At 50.5% G+C, this 13,969-nt stretch overlaps 2 protein-coding genes across 2 annotated transcripts; both read left to right on the top strand.

Moving 5' to 3' along the window:
• The first annotated feature begins 10,864 nt into the window (after positions 1-10,864).
• On the top strand, positions 10,865-11,558 carry B0T26DRAFT_706384 (uncharacterized protein). Its single transcript, XM_060441806.1, has one exon. It carries the CDS (start codon positions 11,202-11,204, stop codon positions 11,463-11,465), a length of 264 nt encoding a protein of 87 aa, XP_060299344.1. The 5' UTR covers positions 10,865-11,201; the 3' UTR covers positions 11,466-11,558.
• A 1,606-nt stretch (positions 11,559-13,164) lies between these two features.
• Positions 13,165-13,755, top strand: B0T26DRAFT_604997 (uncharacterized protein; the record flags this gene model as incomplete). The annotated part of the gene is made up of 1 exon (XM_060435805.1): positions 13,165-13,755. A coding segment is annotated over one exon (591 nt), but the record flags the coding sequence as incomplete, so codon positions are not given.
• Positions 13,756-13,969: the final 214 nt, after the last annotated feature.

Below are 13,969 nucleotides of genomic sequence, written 5' to 3'. Positions count from 1 at the left end.
GCTTGCAACCAGAACCCCTTTCTCTTATAGACCTATTCCAGGTTTCAGCCTTTGTCACTGTGGTGGCTCAGGCTCACTGGCGCTCTGGCAGTGTCAGGTATCCAGTCAGCTCCGCTGACTAGATGCCCTGGACCCCTGGGCCCCCTTTTATTCTAACAGCTGCTTAGTTGATTGGCGATTGACCTGACCAACGAGCGTCATAACAATATATATATATATATATGTGTGTGTCAACACGGTCCCAAAACTGGGCTTATCCAGGTCCTCGATGAAAGAGCCCGAAAGTGGTCCATGAACCCAAATCCTGGGCATCTTAGATTCCATGTTCCAGGTCCATCGTGATCCGTACAGATTGGCCAACTTTTGGGAACCGTCTGGGTGTAGGCAGCATGAGACACATAGTGTGTAGAGCTTTGCCCCGGCGGCCAAAGCATCGGGAGCCCAAAACTTGGCTGAGTTTCGCCAAACTATAGGATAGATTTGAGCTGCGGACTATATTTGGGCCCTCAGCCCGTTGAAACCACAAGGGGAGATCTTTAGGCTATAAGTAAAGTAGTGACCGTTGAAATATAAAAAGTTGCCGAAAACACTAATTAGAAATAAATTTCTCTATTAAGGGATTTATGATGTACTCACATAAGTGGTCAAGTACCTATACATCGGTCACTGCATTTCTTACACTCATATGTTGCTCAACTCTAGTCACCTTGGCGTTGTTTAAAGAGCAGAACACGTAAGCAGGTATAGCTACACTACGAGTAAGTGTCTCCACCGATATTGTGCTTGGAAATTAACAAAGTACCCACCGCAGTTCGATTTTACCGGAATTCTTGTTCCCACTGGCTCTCAAGAGCGCCGCTATACGAAGCAAGACTTCCTTCATTCAACCCAGATTGGAGGGGTTAATTCTAACGGGCGGATTGCAACCGCAGTTCCAGGCGCAATAAGCAAGGTTGAAAGCGCTGCTAGTACAATTGCTACCACAATTCCAGCTGCCCTTGAAGCAATACTACCAAGGAACTGCTCACTCGGTACAGGGCAGTTTTGTGTTGGGCTGACCAAGAGCCTAACATGCACTCTTGACCACTACAGGAGTTGTCAAACTTGGTAAGTGTAAGGTTGGCTTGTGCGGTTATTCGCTAACGGTGGTTTATAGCTAATCCTGAAAACTGCTCTGTCGCTATTCCGGAGAACCGGCTGGCTGATACAAAAGCCTTAGGACTGGTCATGAGCAATATTATGGGTGAATGTTTAGAGGAAGGCATGGCTACTATGGGATCAACAGAGACAACACTCCGGTTGAAGAACCCTACGGACTGGTCAGCGGAGGCGATCGATTTCTTGAGTCTAACCATGACTGCCTCCGCCAGCAAGCTAGCAGAGGTACGTTGCTATCCTGATGATCGCGGATTAAGCTGACCTTACAGCACCCGTTTCTCAAAAATCCACCACAAGTTAATGAATTAGTTCCCCTAGTTGAAATAATGGGAATTAACGTTATGCATGTTGTACAGTTATGTGCCAAAACCAGTTCCCTATTAAACTCTTGCCCTTTTTATAAGTCGTGCCATCGGCCAGAACTTGGCTCGCTGTAAGCGACCAACCGAAACTCTCGAGTGGACGTGGAACGGGGATGCTCGGTTGCAAGGTCTATTCGAAGTCCTCGAGCAGACCCAGAATGGGGATGCTCGATTGCCACGGCTGCTCAAAGTTCTCGACCAGACCCAGAATGGGGATGCTCGGTGGCAAGGTCTACTCAAAGTTCTCGAGCAGACCCAAAAGGCGGCCAACCAAAACTGTCGAGTAGACCAATTATGGGAATGCTCGATTGGGGGGTCTACTCGCAGTTCGCGAGTTATCCCAATAAAGGACTACTCGATCACGAGGTTTACTCGCAGTTCGTGACTAATCCCAGTAAAGGACTACTCGACCACGGGGTTTACTCGCAGTTCGCGGGTAGTCCCAATAAAGGAAAACTCGATCACTTGCGGGTAATCTTTGGTCCGCTAAGTTCCCCTTTTCGCCCTCGAAAGTGTCCTATTTTTGGGGTCAGACGTTTCCAACGGCTCCAAAACAGGTACCTTCAAGGATTCAACCCATAAGCCTAAGAAGAGGTAATGTTCGCTTCGAAATGAAGCTAGGTCAGTTAGGAACCAGACTCCAGAAGGTAAAGTGCGAAGCGCGGGGCATAAATGCCAAGAGAATAGTGCAAAAGTTTGGCATTATTCTCTTGGCATTGTGCCCCTACGTAGAAGAGGCGGATCAGGCCTGACCCCGCGTCGGCTGTTCCGCTCGCCTTGATCTCGCGATCGCCCCAACCCCAGGTCATCTCTGTCTCACGATTCGCGTCTTGGACTCGACCGAATACAGCAATAGATTCACCAAAACCGATGGGAGACAAGGAGGCCGCTACGTCACTCCAGCGAACGTCTACGATGACTGGTGCTCTGAGAGCGTTGACGACAGATGTCAGAAGTTTACAATCGTTTGGGGGCTCAACGCAGCTACCTACCATAGACATAGCAGTAGGCCATGGGATGTCCACAGCCAGGGGTCCATCCCAACGGCCTCAAGCTTACGAAGCCCTGGTCACAACTCTTTTACCACTTCGAGGAAACCTGCCAGTCGAGCGAAAATCGCGAGAGTTTTCGGAAGGAGCGGTAGGCGGGGCAATTGCGCCCTCATGTGAGTCGATCTATGAAGAGCGCTTGGGGCGGTGACGGTTGTGAACCAGCTGCCCTCCAGAAGTGACTCCATTCGCCTGGCATAACCATTGAAACGAGAATAAAGAGCGAGTACTGTACAGTATTGGGGTAATAAACGATGAGGTCTGGGCTCTTTTTGCGTCCCTTGGCCCTAAATCGGGGTCAGAAGATATTGGGCAGCTGGAGGCCGAAAACACCGCCAATGCCCAAGCCTACAGGAACAAATGGTCCCGAAAAGCGGGCCTTTCCAGTTGTGACCAAAATTGGGGACAAGCCTAAACTACGTACCTGCAGCGGCAGAAAAAAGGTACAAAGGCATCCTGCACTGGCAGAAAAAGGTACGTACCTGCGCCGGTAGGAAAATGCACGTACCAGCAACGGTAGAAAACGGTTCGTTGTGTAACGTTAGAAAGGCACGTACTCTGTAATGGAACGAGGTGAGCGTTATTGTTAATGCATCCCCCCAAGCTCAATCTGTCAGCTTTTCCTCTATTAGATGGCATCCATATTGAAAGCATAGACTGAAGTAAATTGTTTCCTTTTTAACCTCAATAACATCACGCATCCATATCTTCTTAAAGGGTACTTTTACCGATGCTAAGTAGACGCTCTCTCCCTTCGCTGATGAGCAAGTTATCACTCTCCGCAAGCCTACATTGTAACAGCGGGTGGATTAGCAGTCGAGAAGTAGACAGATTGACTGGGACTTCCGTTCCTTCGAGGCTTAGGCTCTCAAATCGCAGCCACCAAGGTCGTGGCGACCTGCGTATCTACCTCGTCATCGTCGGACCACATGGCTCAGCCACTAGGATGTAAGCCCAGGGATCGTATACCCTGGTGCTAGCAAATCGTTGCCTATTCCAAGACTCAGCTTTGTAGGTCCCACGCATCTTCGCATCATTTTCGTTCAGCTTCATACAGATAACAAAGTGTCTCCTGGCTCCGTAACCCGGCGTGGTACGTACGTGATTCCCCATGAACTGTCACATACAGCAAGAAACTATCGAAATCCACTGTCCTTGACATGCTAATAAGACACTGAACGAACCGTCTGTGCGCTGGGATCGTGATCCTGTGTGGAAGCAAAACTCCCGTCGATCCTTCCTTGTTTTGATAAATGGCAAATCTAGCCGGGGTGGCCAGTAACGAGGCTTTGGGGCTGTGCAGCAGACACCCATACCAGGATCGCCGCAGCTCAGGTTAAAGCAGCGCCAGCTCAGGGGCATGCACGCCTACGGAAATTGCTGAGACGAACATTCGCCAAGCGCATATTGCTGTTGCAGAGTGGAAAAGTTGTTTTGCCGCTCAATTTTTGGGGGTGGCTGAATGGGTTAATAATTAACACTTCCGCCCAATAATTTCCCCTCGCCGCACATACGGAATAGTCTACAGGCAGTGGCTAATTAGCGCGTTGCGCCTCGGGAAGCATAGGAAGGTGCCACAGCGCGGGTAACGTGATCAATTCACCTACCTACATTTCTGTGATGCATTGTCACGCGCAGCAGATATAGAGCGGGCCTAAGAGGCACCTTACATACATATGTAGTAGAAGATAGGGCTGGTTGGGTTAAGTTCATAGACCAGCAAGTAGTGTTTTTCATTCATGGCGAGGACTCAAATTTTTAGGAAAAGGCGAACGCCTAAGGAAAAACCTACCCCAACCACCCACACTCCATGACATGCGCTAGGTAGCCCGTGCCGCTAAGCCTTGCCGTCATCACACAGAAAGGCTCATCCATTCTGGTAGGAAGAAAAGAGACGGGGTGGCTAGGTGGCGGGGCACTGGTGTCCTGAAATTGGGCTCAGAAGAGCATCCTCACAGCTCCACTGCCATTTCAGACTACGGCAAGTATAGCCGGGTTAACCCAAAAAAAGACCTCTTGCTCAGCCTAGCTCAGCGTGAGGCGGCAACCGCTCAGCTCCGAAGGAGGAAATGGGAATTCTCTTCGTCGGCTTTGGGGTCATGCAATGGCTGTTTCAGGGAGGTAGTTGCGCAGTTGAAGCGCATACTTTGTAATGACGAAGAATATGATATGGCCGCAAGGAAGCCTGAAGGGATGTATCTTCAAGAAAAAATGCTCATGTGGGAGAGTAGATCTCTCGAACGACGCCAAGAGCCTGTCGTTTCAGAGTACTTCGAAGGCGTAGATGACATGGACGATCATGCGAATCACCCTGAGCTGTCAACCTACAGTCAAATCGTCCTCAACAGCAAGGCATACACATACACGTGGCTGGTCGACAGTCTTCTGAAGGAGTCCTCTTTTCACTGGGATAACTCCAGACCTAAAATGATGATGAACGACATCCGAAACGAGATCTTGAATGCGCTACTTAGCGGAAGTATTAGCAGGAAGCAAAGTCCTTGTATCTTCAGGGCGGCCTTTCACATCCCCTGGTTAGCTCCGATGAAACGTTTGAGTCGAATTATCCCCAAAAGATTTTGTTTCGATTCTCTGTGCCACCGACAGCAGATGGAAACTTGTGAAGAAGGCAGGTGGCGTCTACCTATGGTACGTTATTCCCTCTCACGACGAGAGATGCAGGTGCTCGACTATTTCACAGCCCCGATCCTCTGCAGATATTCACAATTACCGCCACATCATCGACAACTGTCCGAAAGCGTCAAGTGGCTTGTCCCGACTTGGACCCTTCCAAGTAATTCCCGACTCCAATGTCCCGAGTCACTCTAGGGAAGGGTTTGTGGCGTCACCGATGGCCAGCAAGAGTAGTTTTAACACTCCAGGCCAAGTCTCACTCAGCGAATCTCCCGCCACATCGATGGATCCGGATTTGATGTCAATTCCAGACCCGCCAGAAGAGTTTCCTCTTGATCCACGTGGTATTCTATCCACTGTATTTCGAGCAACAGCCCGTCAATTGCTCCGTCAATACAAGACTGAACGTTGGGAGCCCCATCGAAATCCGATCACGGTACTCCCTCCGCCACACCTGATGGTGAACCTAGCGATGGCACGAGTTCCCAGCGGGCGTCTAGTAGCGAATCGAATCAAAATGGTGGTTCGAATTTGACAAGATCCAGCGTGACAGGACACAGCACCACCAGCTCAAGCCAGGAGTCCGGTCGTTCGAATCTCAAAAGGACAAGACGAAATAGGGGCAACGAAGAAGATGGCGATGACGAAGACAGATCGCATGCCACCACCAAAGAAACCGAAGCGCAGCCACGATCTACCAAGCGGCAAGTCTCTTACCTGCCCTTTTTGGAAACTCGATCCCAATAGGCACCGTAACTAGTTGAGACGGGAAAAATTTGTCCAGATAAGCCGGATTGAACAGCACCTGGCCCGGAAACACACGCCCATATACTACGAACCCTGCAAGTTAATTCTTCCCGACGGGGATGGTTACCGGAGGCACCATGAGCAGCCCGGTCCGGGATGTGTGCACAAGGAATGGGATCTTTAGCACGGAATCTCGCACTAACAGCAGGCTGTGCTACACAAGAAGTCTAGGGCGGACCTGTAGCAGTGGTTTGCAATTTGGAGCCTGCCATTCCCAGAACATGTGCGGTCGAGCTCGCCTTATACCGACCAGGGGCTGTCTGATAATTTCTGCAATTTCCGCGAGTACGTGCAACAGCAAGGCACTCAGACCCTGGTTGCCCGACTCCAGGTAGAGGGGATCTCAGCCCCCACAACACAGCAGGCTATGGCATCGCATCTTGAGGGGCTGGTCTCTAGCGGCTTGGACGTGCTGATCGAAGAGTGGCTGGCGCCGCGTGCGCATGGCGCCCGACCGCTCCTCCGGTGGCAACGGAATCCAGGACGACCAACCCCGGTCTGAAACATCAGACCGCGAGACGGCTGGGCGGTTCCCAGATAGATGGCGGCGTTGTCTTATCCAGTTCAACCGATCTTTCTTCGCTCCGCCTGGCGCCCCAGGACGGCAATATGCCGACTGCAGACATGACTCCCTTTTTGGGGAGCAGGGTGTCGAGAACGACCCATTCAATACGCAGTCGGATGCAAGTTTCCGAGTTTCACATTCCTGCTTCGTTCGAGGACATGGAGCTGGGCGGCACGTGGTCTGGAAACTTGGAGGATTTGATGAATTTCGGCGACCAACTGGAAGACTATTATCCGTGGGATCGCTTTGCCGGTCAAACCGGGAAACATGATTGAATGATTGTTTCATTTTTTCTTTATTTTCCAATTTTTTCGAAATAGATACCAAGAGGCCTCATTGTATTAGGGCAGGAATACGCTAATACACAGAAGAGCTACAATGTAATTTCGTCCCAGCTGTAGATGCCCAGAGAAGGGTAGGGGCTCTTCGCCACCTCGTCCATGTGACATGAACGAAGAAAGACTCGTGTCTCGGGTACAGAGGGCGGGGACAAACTACAGAGATTCTGCCTCGCCCTACAGTTTACAGCGTGTTTGCGGCGAGGCTCGACGGTTGTCCGAGTACAAGTTTGTGGGGGCCCCGTTGGGCGCGCAGATGCCAGGTACTTTGCGTGCCGTTGCCGCAAGATTGCTGCTGGACGAGCATGAGGCGCCAGGTCGTTCGTTGCCAAGAGTGGGTTAGCTAATAATTGCGGCGTCTTTCACATTTCAAGCTATTGAACGTGGCTATGAGCGAGCCAAGATGGTGGTACGAAGGTATTTCTGATCAGCCTCTATTTCATGCTCTAATTAACACCGTTGTCAATCTTCGATAGGGAAGAGGGGAGGGGGAGGAGAGTGGTTGGGGATATAACTAGGTAGCGAACACGGGTCTTGTACAAACTCATGATAAGGCACCTATCTACCTCGGTGGCTGGTAATGCTAGTTTAGAGGAGAGAAAATATATATGGCATAGTCCGAATTTGCCCAAGTATTAGCCACTCTATTTTCTTCACGATTAGCAACTAGGCTCAACCGCTATAAATGGTTTAAAGAGTGGTGGAAGAATTGTTTTTTAGGGAGGGGGGGGGGGGGGGGTCAGGGTGGGCGACGATAAGCTTATCGCCGAGATATTGAATCAATAATTGTTATCGCCGATATTGACGATATCGACCGATATCGTCGATATCGGTTGCTTAGTAAGCAGATAATTTTTTACCCCTCCTCTCCCCTCAATATCATCATCTTCATCGGCTACGCCTTGTAATATAGCTACGAAAGTGGCTCAACTACAAAATGTCCACTCCCTCGACACAAGATACCGAGGAATCTCTGGTATCTCAAGAAACTATTCAGTCAAGTCTACATGATCATCTTCGACAGCCACTATCGACTGAGCCTTCACACAAAGGCAAAAATCGTCTCTACTATTGCCAATACTGCCCTTGGTTTGGGCAAAGCACCACGAATGTACGACTTCACCTTCGCAAGCATGCTATCACCCTCGAAGCCCCATCTCGTACGGCATCTCAATCTCCTCATTCCTTATACAACAAGGCATCGGAAATCGATCAGACTTCTGAATTGGATACCCGAGTTATGAGGAAGATTCTCAACCAGAAAACCCTCAATGAAGCCCTTGTTGCTATGATTGTCACCCAAAATCTTCCCTTCCGGATTATCGAGAGCCCATTCTTTCGTGCCTTTTGTCAGGAGCTAAATCCTGAGGCTCAGAGTCTTATCTCATCACATTCGACGCTTAAACTACGGATTAGCAGCTCGTTCAATCTTCATAAAGATATTCTACGGAAGAAGCTCCAATCAGCGCTCTCAACAATCCACCTTGCTCTGGATATTTGGACTTCTCCAAATCACAAGCTATTCCTAGGGATTTGTGCTCAATTTGTGGATTTCGAAACCGAGGAATTAGTCAAGGCCCTAATCGCTCTACCTTCTATTCCTTCACACCACTCTGAGGTCCAGCACGATATTCTCTTCCAAACTCTTCAGGATTTCGGAATCTATCACAAGATTGGGGCATTTATCGGCGATAATGCTACCTCTAATGACAAACTTTGTTTACTTCTCGATTCGAAGTTTGAAGAAGAAGGCCTCTATTGGAAGGCGTCAGAGAATCGAATCAGATGTACGGGGCATATTATCAACCTAGCAGTCCAAGCGTTTCTTTTCCAAAAGGATGAAGAAGAAGAAGATTTCGAATCGGGCTTCTTTCGCAATATCGGCCCCCTTGGAAAGCTTCATAATATCGTCATCCACATCCGTGGTTCAGTCTCTCGTACGAATCAGTTTAAAACTCTTGCCGGCCGGAATATTCCTCTCGATAATAGCACAAGGTGGAATAGCTGGTACGAGATGTTAAGAGTTGCACTGGAAAAGGAATCAGCCCTTGATACCTATTCGAAAGCTTGGTACGAAGAGCTGAAGTCTGACTTTCTTTCTCCGCAAGATTGGGAGATTCTTCGATTTATCCAATCCTTCCTTAAGCCGTTTTATTCAGCAACAAAAACTACTGAGGGAGATCATGCAACAATCGACCGAGTTCTTCTTGTTATGGATGCGTTGGTTCAGCATTATAGGAGGAGCCAGGAAACCTTCAAATCTAATCCCTTTATCTCTCAACGAATCCAAAAGAGCTGGCAGACTTTCGACAAATACTATGCCAAGACGGAAGATACTCCGTATTATGCTGCTGCGATTCTTTTCCATCCTTCGAGGAAGACTGAATATCTCAAGTATAATTGGGAGAAAAAATGGGTCAAGCCAGCAATCCAAGCGGTCAAAACGCTCTGGATCAACTTCAAAGGAGCAGAAAATAAACCACAGTCAGCTCTTCTGATTGAGAAGGAGAGGAGCCAAGATCAGAATCCGAATCCGAATGATGATTTGGATACCTTAATGCGAGGTCTTGAGAACTTTCCAAGGCCACCAAGCAAAGATGAACTTGAAGAGTACTTGTCAGAGCCACCTCGTCAAATCGAAGGATCATCTCTCTATTGGTGGCTCCGTATAGAGCAACGAAGACGCTGGCCGAAGCTATCTCAATTGGCAATCAACATCCTATCAATCCCGGCAATGAGTGCTGAGCCGGAAAGGGTCTTTTCTGGGGCTCGTCGTACGATAACGTGGGAAAGAATGCGACTAGGAGAAAGTACAGTGGAAATGCTTGAATCTTGAAGCATTGGATTAGGTCAGGCTTACGGGGGAGCCAGGATGTATTCGAGAACGAGTTGTGGAGGTTGAGGCGGAGATAGATTGATAGCTGACTAAGCATTATCAATGTTATCGATATTTATCGACGATATCGCACGATTATCGGCGATAAGCGATATTTATCGTTGCCCCAGCGATAATATTTCGCCCACCCTGGGGGGGGTTGCGACCATAAGGCAGCTGTTTCCTAGAGTGCAAATTAGTTAACAGGTATCTATTTTGTCTAAGTAATTAGGTAGTTGGCTGGCTCAGCGGCACTGTAGTAATTAGATTTAGATATATTATAGCGAGGCAGAACGATGGTTTTTATTTAAATTCATTTTTTGTAATAATGGGTAAAAACAAGGACATGGAAAAGTTAATAAAAACAGAAATTGCCTTGAACACGAAAACAACTGAGTCAGTCAGGGAGACGGAGACTGAAAGGTAGGAAATAGAGATGAAAAGATGAGCTAACGCTACTTTTGTGTACTCCCCGTTGGTAAATAAAAAGAAAAGAATCGTTCACTTCTTGTCACTCGTAGACGGGGCGGCGTCAGCTCCGCCTTTGGCCTTGGCAGCATCGGCAGCTTCAGTATCCTTCTTGAGCTTTTCTTCCTGGGCTCGAGTAAGAACCCCTGTTCTGGGCGCCTTTGCTTTGGGAGCTTCGGCAGCAGCGGCGGCCTCGGCATCTAATTTCTTTTGCCCGGCCCGAGTCTGGGCCACCGTCCTGGCTGTGGTCGGCGCAGTGGAGGATGATGGGGAGGGAGCGACCGCGGAGGCTTCCGAAGAACTGGACAGGGAGCGCTTCGGCGCCCTTGCGGGGACGGCGTCGGCGGCGGTGGGGATTTTGGCGGTCAGGTGTCTGATGATTTCGGCATGCTTGGCTTGTTCGCGGGCCTGCGGGGCCCAGACCAAGTTGAACGAGGCGCCCGTGTAATTCCAGTGTTTGCCTGCAGAGGTGTCGCGGAATCCCAGTTTGAAAATGACATTGATGGACTTGTTGGCGGTATCGGACTGAGTGATATATTTGCGCTCGGCCCTGCCGTCCCCGGAGTTCCATGTAGACATTGGGGTTATCTTCTTCCCTTCCACAGGGGGGTTTGCGTCCACAAAGTTGAAGCCTGTGCGGTGGGTTGTCTTGGTTTCGTCTTGAAGAAAGAGTGTTTCAGTGGTAGGGTCGGTATCAGTGGTACGGTGGATACCGAAGAAGCACTGGTGCTGGTGGTAAAGCGACCCTATATCACGCCTTTCCCCCTCTCTCCTCTCCTTGATCTCCGTCCTCTTCATCTCGGACTTGGCCATCGCCATCTCGGCCTCGTACTCATACTCCCCAAAGAGCCTGGGTTCGAGGATGACGTCGTTATCTTCGGCAAGCCCAAATGACAAGAGGGTCCCATTCCTTCTGGGGCACAAGGTCTTGTTGACGGCAATGACATGGATATATGGTTTTGGATCGTTGCGCCCTTCTTGGTTATGGCTCGTGACGAGAAGGCTTTTCTCTTCTTCACTGACTTGGTAACGCACTATGGGTACGTTCTGGCCCCTCTCCCTGTTGAGCCTGCAGATCTTCACCGCGTGCTCATTCCGTGGACTGAGAATGAACAAGGTGCTGTCTTTTGCGAGATCTTTGGCGGTGATGAGCGGCGTGTCGCTCATTTTAACTGGCTGGGACTGAGACCTGTTGAAGCAGCGGGTTGAAGCGTGGAGGTGGCGTCTAGTGCTATTATCTGACGAGATGGGGAGATGTTGATTAGCGACGTTGGCTTGAGCTTTGTGAGATGGTGGAAGAACGGGGACGTACAAGGATCGCATCAGGGAGAGGGAAGAGGGGCCTGTTAAATAACCCCCAAAAATTGGTGAGGGGAGATCAGGAATATCTGAGGTCTGCATGGAAATCTGGCATTGGAATTGCCTCATCGGGGCATTGTCTCAGACTCAGGGGGCTGAAGACGGCCAGGTCTGACACCGAATCAGATCAAGCAGTTTCATAATTCATTCTGGGTTTGACAGCGACCAGAGAAGACGATTCATACGCGAGACACACGCGCCTGATGCCCAACTGTGAGTCGGGGCCTGTAGTCTATAGTGAGCCATGTCGAAGTCCTTTGTGATTGGAACCTCGCAAGGAGGTACGAGGCTGCGGAGGCAGCTTCCGTCATTTATCCATTAATTGATCATATGGGTGGAGAAGAGGATGGAAAGGTAATTACGGGGATCTAGGCGTAATTAATTATGAATTGAAGGAGAAGAAAGTCGTCGCGAATCGGCCCCTTCAAGCAGCTGGCCGGTGCCTCTGAAAGTTTACGAGCTCCTTTGAAACCAGCAGGGTTGATTCGCTGACCACGGCCAATTCGAGAAGGTTTTGTATTTGGTCTTGCTGTGTGCTTCTAAATAAAGTGGAGGGTTGCGACGGCGCTAGTCCTGCTCGGTCGAACCAACCGAGTGTTCATTAGGTTGTTTTGGCCTTGACTGGAACAGCGCGTCAGCTGACAGTGAGTCCAACAGTCCAGCAACCCAGCAGCCCGGTGACAGCCTGGCAGCTTGGGGCTTGGCAGCCTGACAGCCGAGCGGCGGCCATCATCGGCCTCACGTTTTGTTTCCCGAAGCAGCTATCCTGCCTAGTCCATCTGGTGATATGCGGCGAGGGAGGCAAGACACAGACCATCCAGGCCAATAAATCAGCCACTAGGCGGGATTGAAGCAAGGATCGTGACGGGGACCGAGTCAGCTTACCTTACCTTACCCAACCTAGCTGACTACCTTACCTTATCTTATGTAAGAAATTTGCGACATCTATTTTTATGGCCGCCACAGAAATTGTTTGGGAGCCACTGACGTGTAGTTAGGCAGACACCTGCCCTTTAACCGCATTTCAGAGAATTAGCCATGTTGTGTCTTTCGTCCAATAATAAAAGCTTGTTTTTGTTTTTCTTCCCCTCCAATTATTTCCGAGCTATGTGTTCGGCATTATTCTCTCGGCCTACCGCCTTATCTTTACTTTCCCGTGGCCCCCTTTTCGTGACATGTATCCATCGATGGGCTTGGCAGGGGTGGAACCACCATACCAGATAGTTACCGCCCGATGTTGCAGAACATTTCCACCTCGGGCCCGACTCCTCCACCTCTACCGTGCCACCTAATTAAGGCTGAGCTTTGGTGCCCGGTAACGATAGGGCTAGGGTAGGGTTTTGCCCCGCCGACCTTGAATGCCTTGTGGTAGCCTGCCCCCCGGCCTTTTGCCATTCAGCAACAAGAATGTTCTGAAGCACCACCCCCTAAACTGAAACTCATTCCAGACATAATTACCTTGCCTAGGTAACAGGCATTCGCGATGGATCAAGCGGCGCCCGACCTCGCGCCGCTCCCCCGCCCCATCCTTTGTGATGACACCTCACCGACCCTGGCAGGTCTTCCTACCGAGGTGCGGGTCAAGATTCTCGAGTATACCAACTTGGTCGCCCCCGGGAACAAAGTAGAATACGGCAGAGAGGATCGCGTGTACCGAGCCTGCCACGCGTCGCATGAAGTCGGCTGCCTACACCACAGCCCCGGCAATGGCATGAATCATACTGTCGGCAGTTTCTCCCACCGCCAGCACGCCGCCTCGTTTGCTACTTGTCGCTGCTGGGCTTCCCCGACCAATCTCTTTCTCGTCTCCCGTGCCCTTCGCCGCGACGCCGAGTTCGTCTTCTTCTCCATGAACACTTTCGTCATCCACGACGCCATCACTACCACGGGACGGCTCTCATTCTCCACGTCGTTCTGGCCTCCCCGGGCCCCAGGCGATACGTGCCTCTACCCGTATGGCTCGCTCGCTGTATCAACGTTTCTCAGGAGCGTGGTGCCAGAAGACTGCCTCCCCCACCTCCGCGCCCTCGAGCTGATCTTCCCGCCCTACGACCCCGACGTCTGGTCCCATTCGGAACACGCCGCGCTCCAGGACTGGCGTGCCACCGTCTCCTGGGTCCGGTCCAAGATCGACGCGCCCGCGCTCACCGTCAGCATCGCCCTAGGCGATCCCAACAACCAAAGGCGGGGCCGCCAGAACCTGGACGATACCGAGGTCGACAAGATTCTCGACGGATACGAGTGCATCCTGACCCCGCTCAGACTGTTGGTCGAGGGCGACGACGGCGGCCTGCGAGCCCTCCACGTGCAGACCATACACCCCTGGATGCGGATCAGCCGCGTGTCTATTATTT

This window comes from Lasiosphaeria miniovina (genome assembly GCF_030549165.1).
Source record: "Lasiosphaeria miniovina strain SMH2392-1A chromosome Unknown B0T26scaffold_3, whole genome shotgun sequence".
Taxonomy (NCBI): domain Eukaryota; kingdom Fungi; phylum Ascomycota; class Sordariomycetes; order Sordariales; family Lasiosphaeriaceae; genus Lasiosphaeria; species Lasiosphaeria miniovina.
Note: the sequence above shows the minus strand (reverse complement) of the source record. Positions and strands in the feature narration are given on the sequence as shown.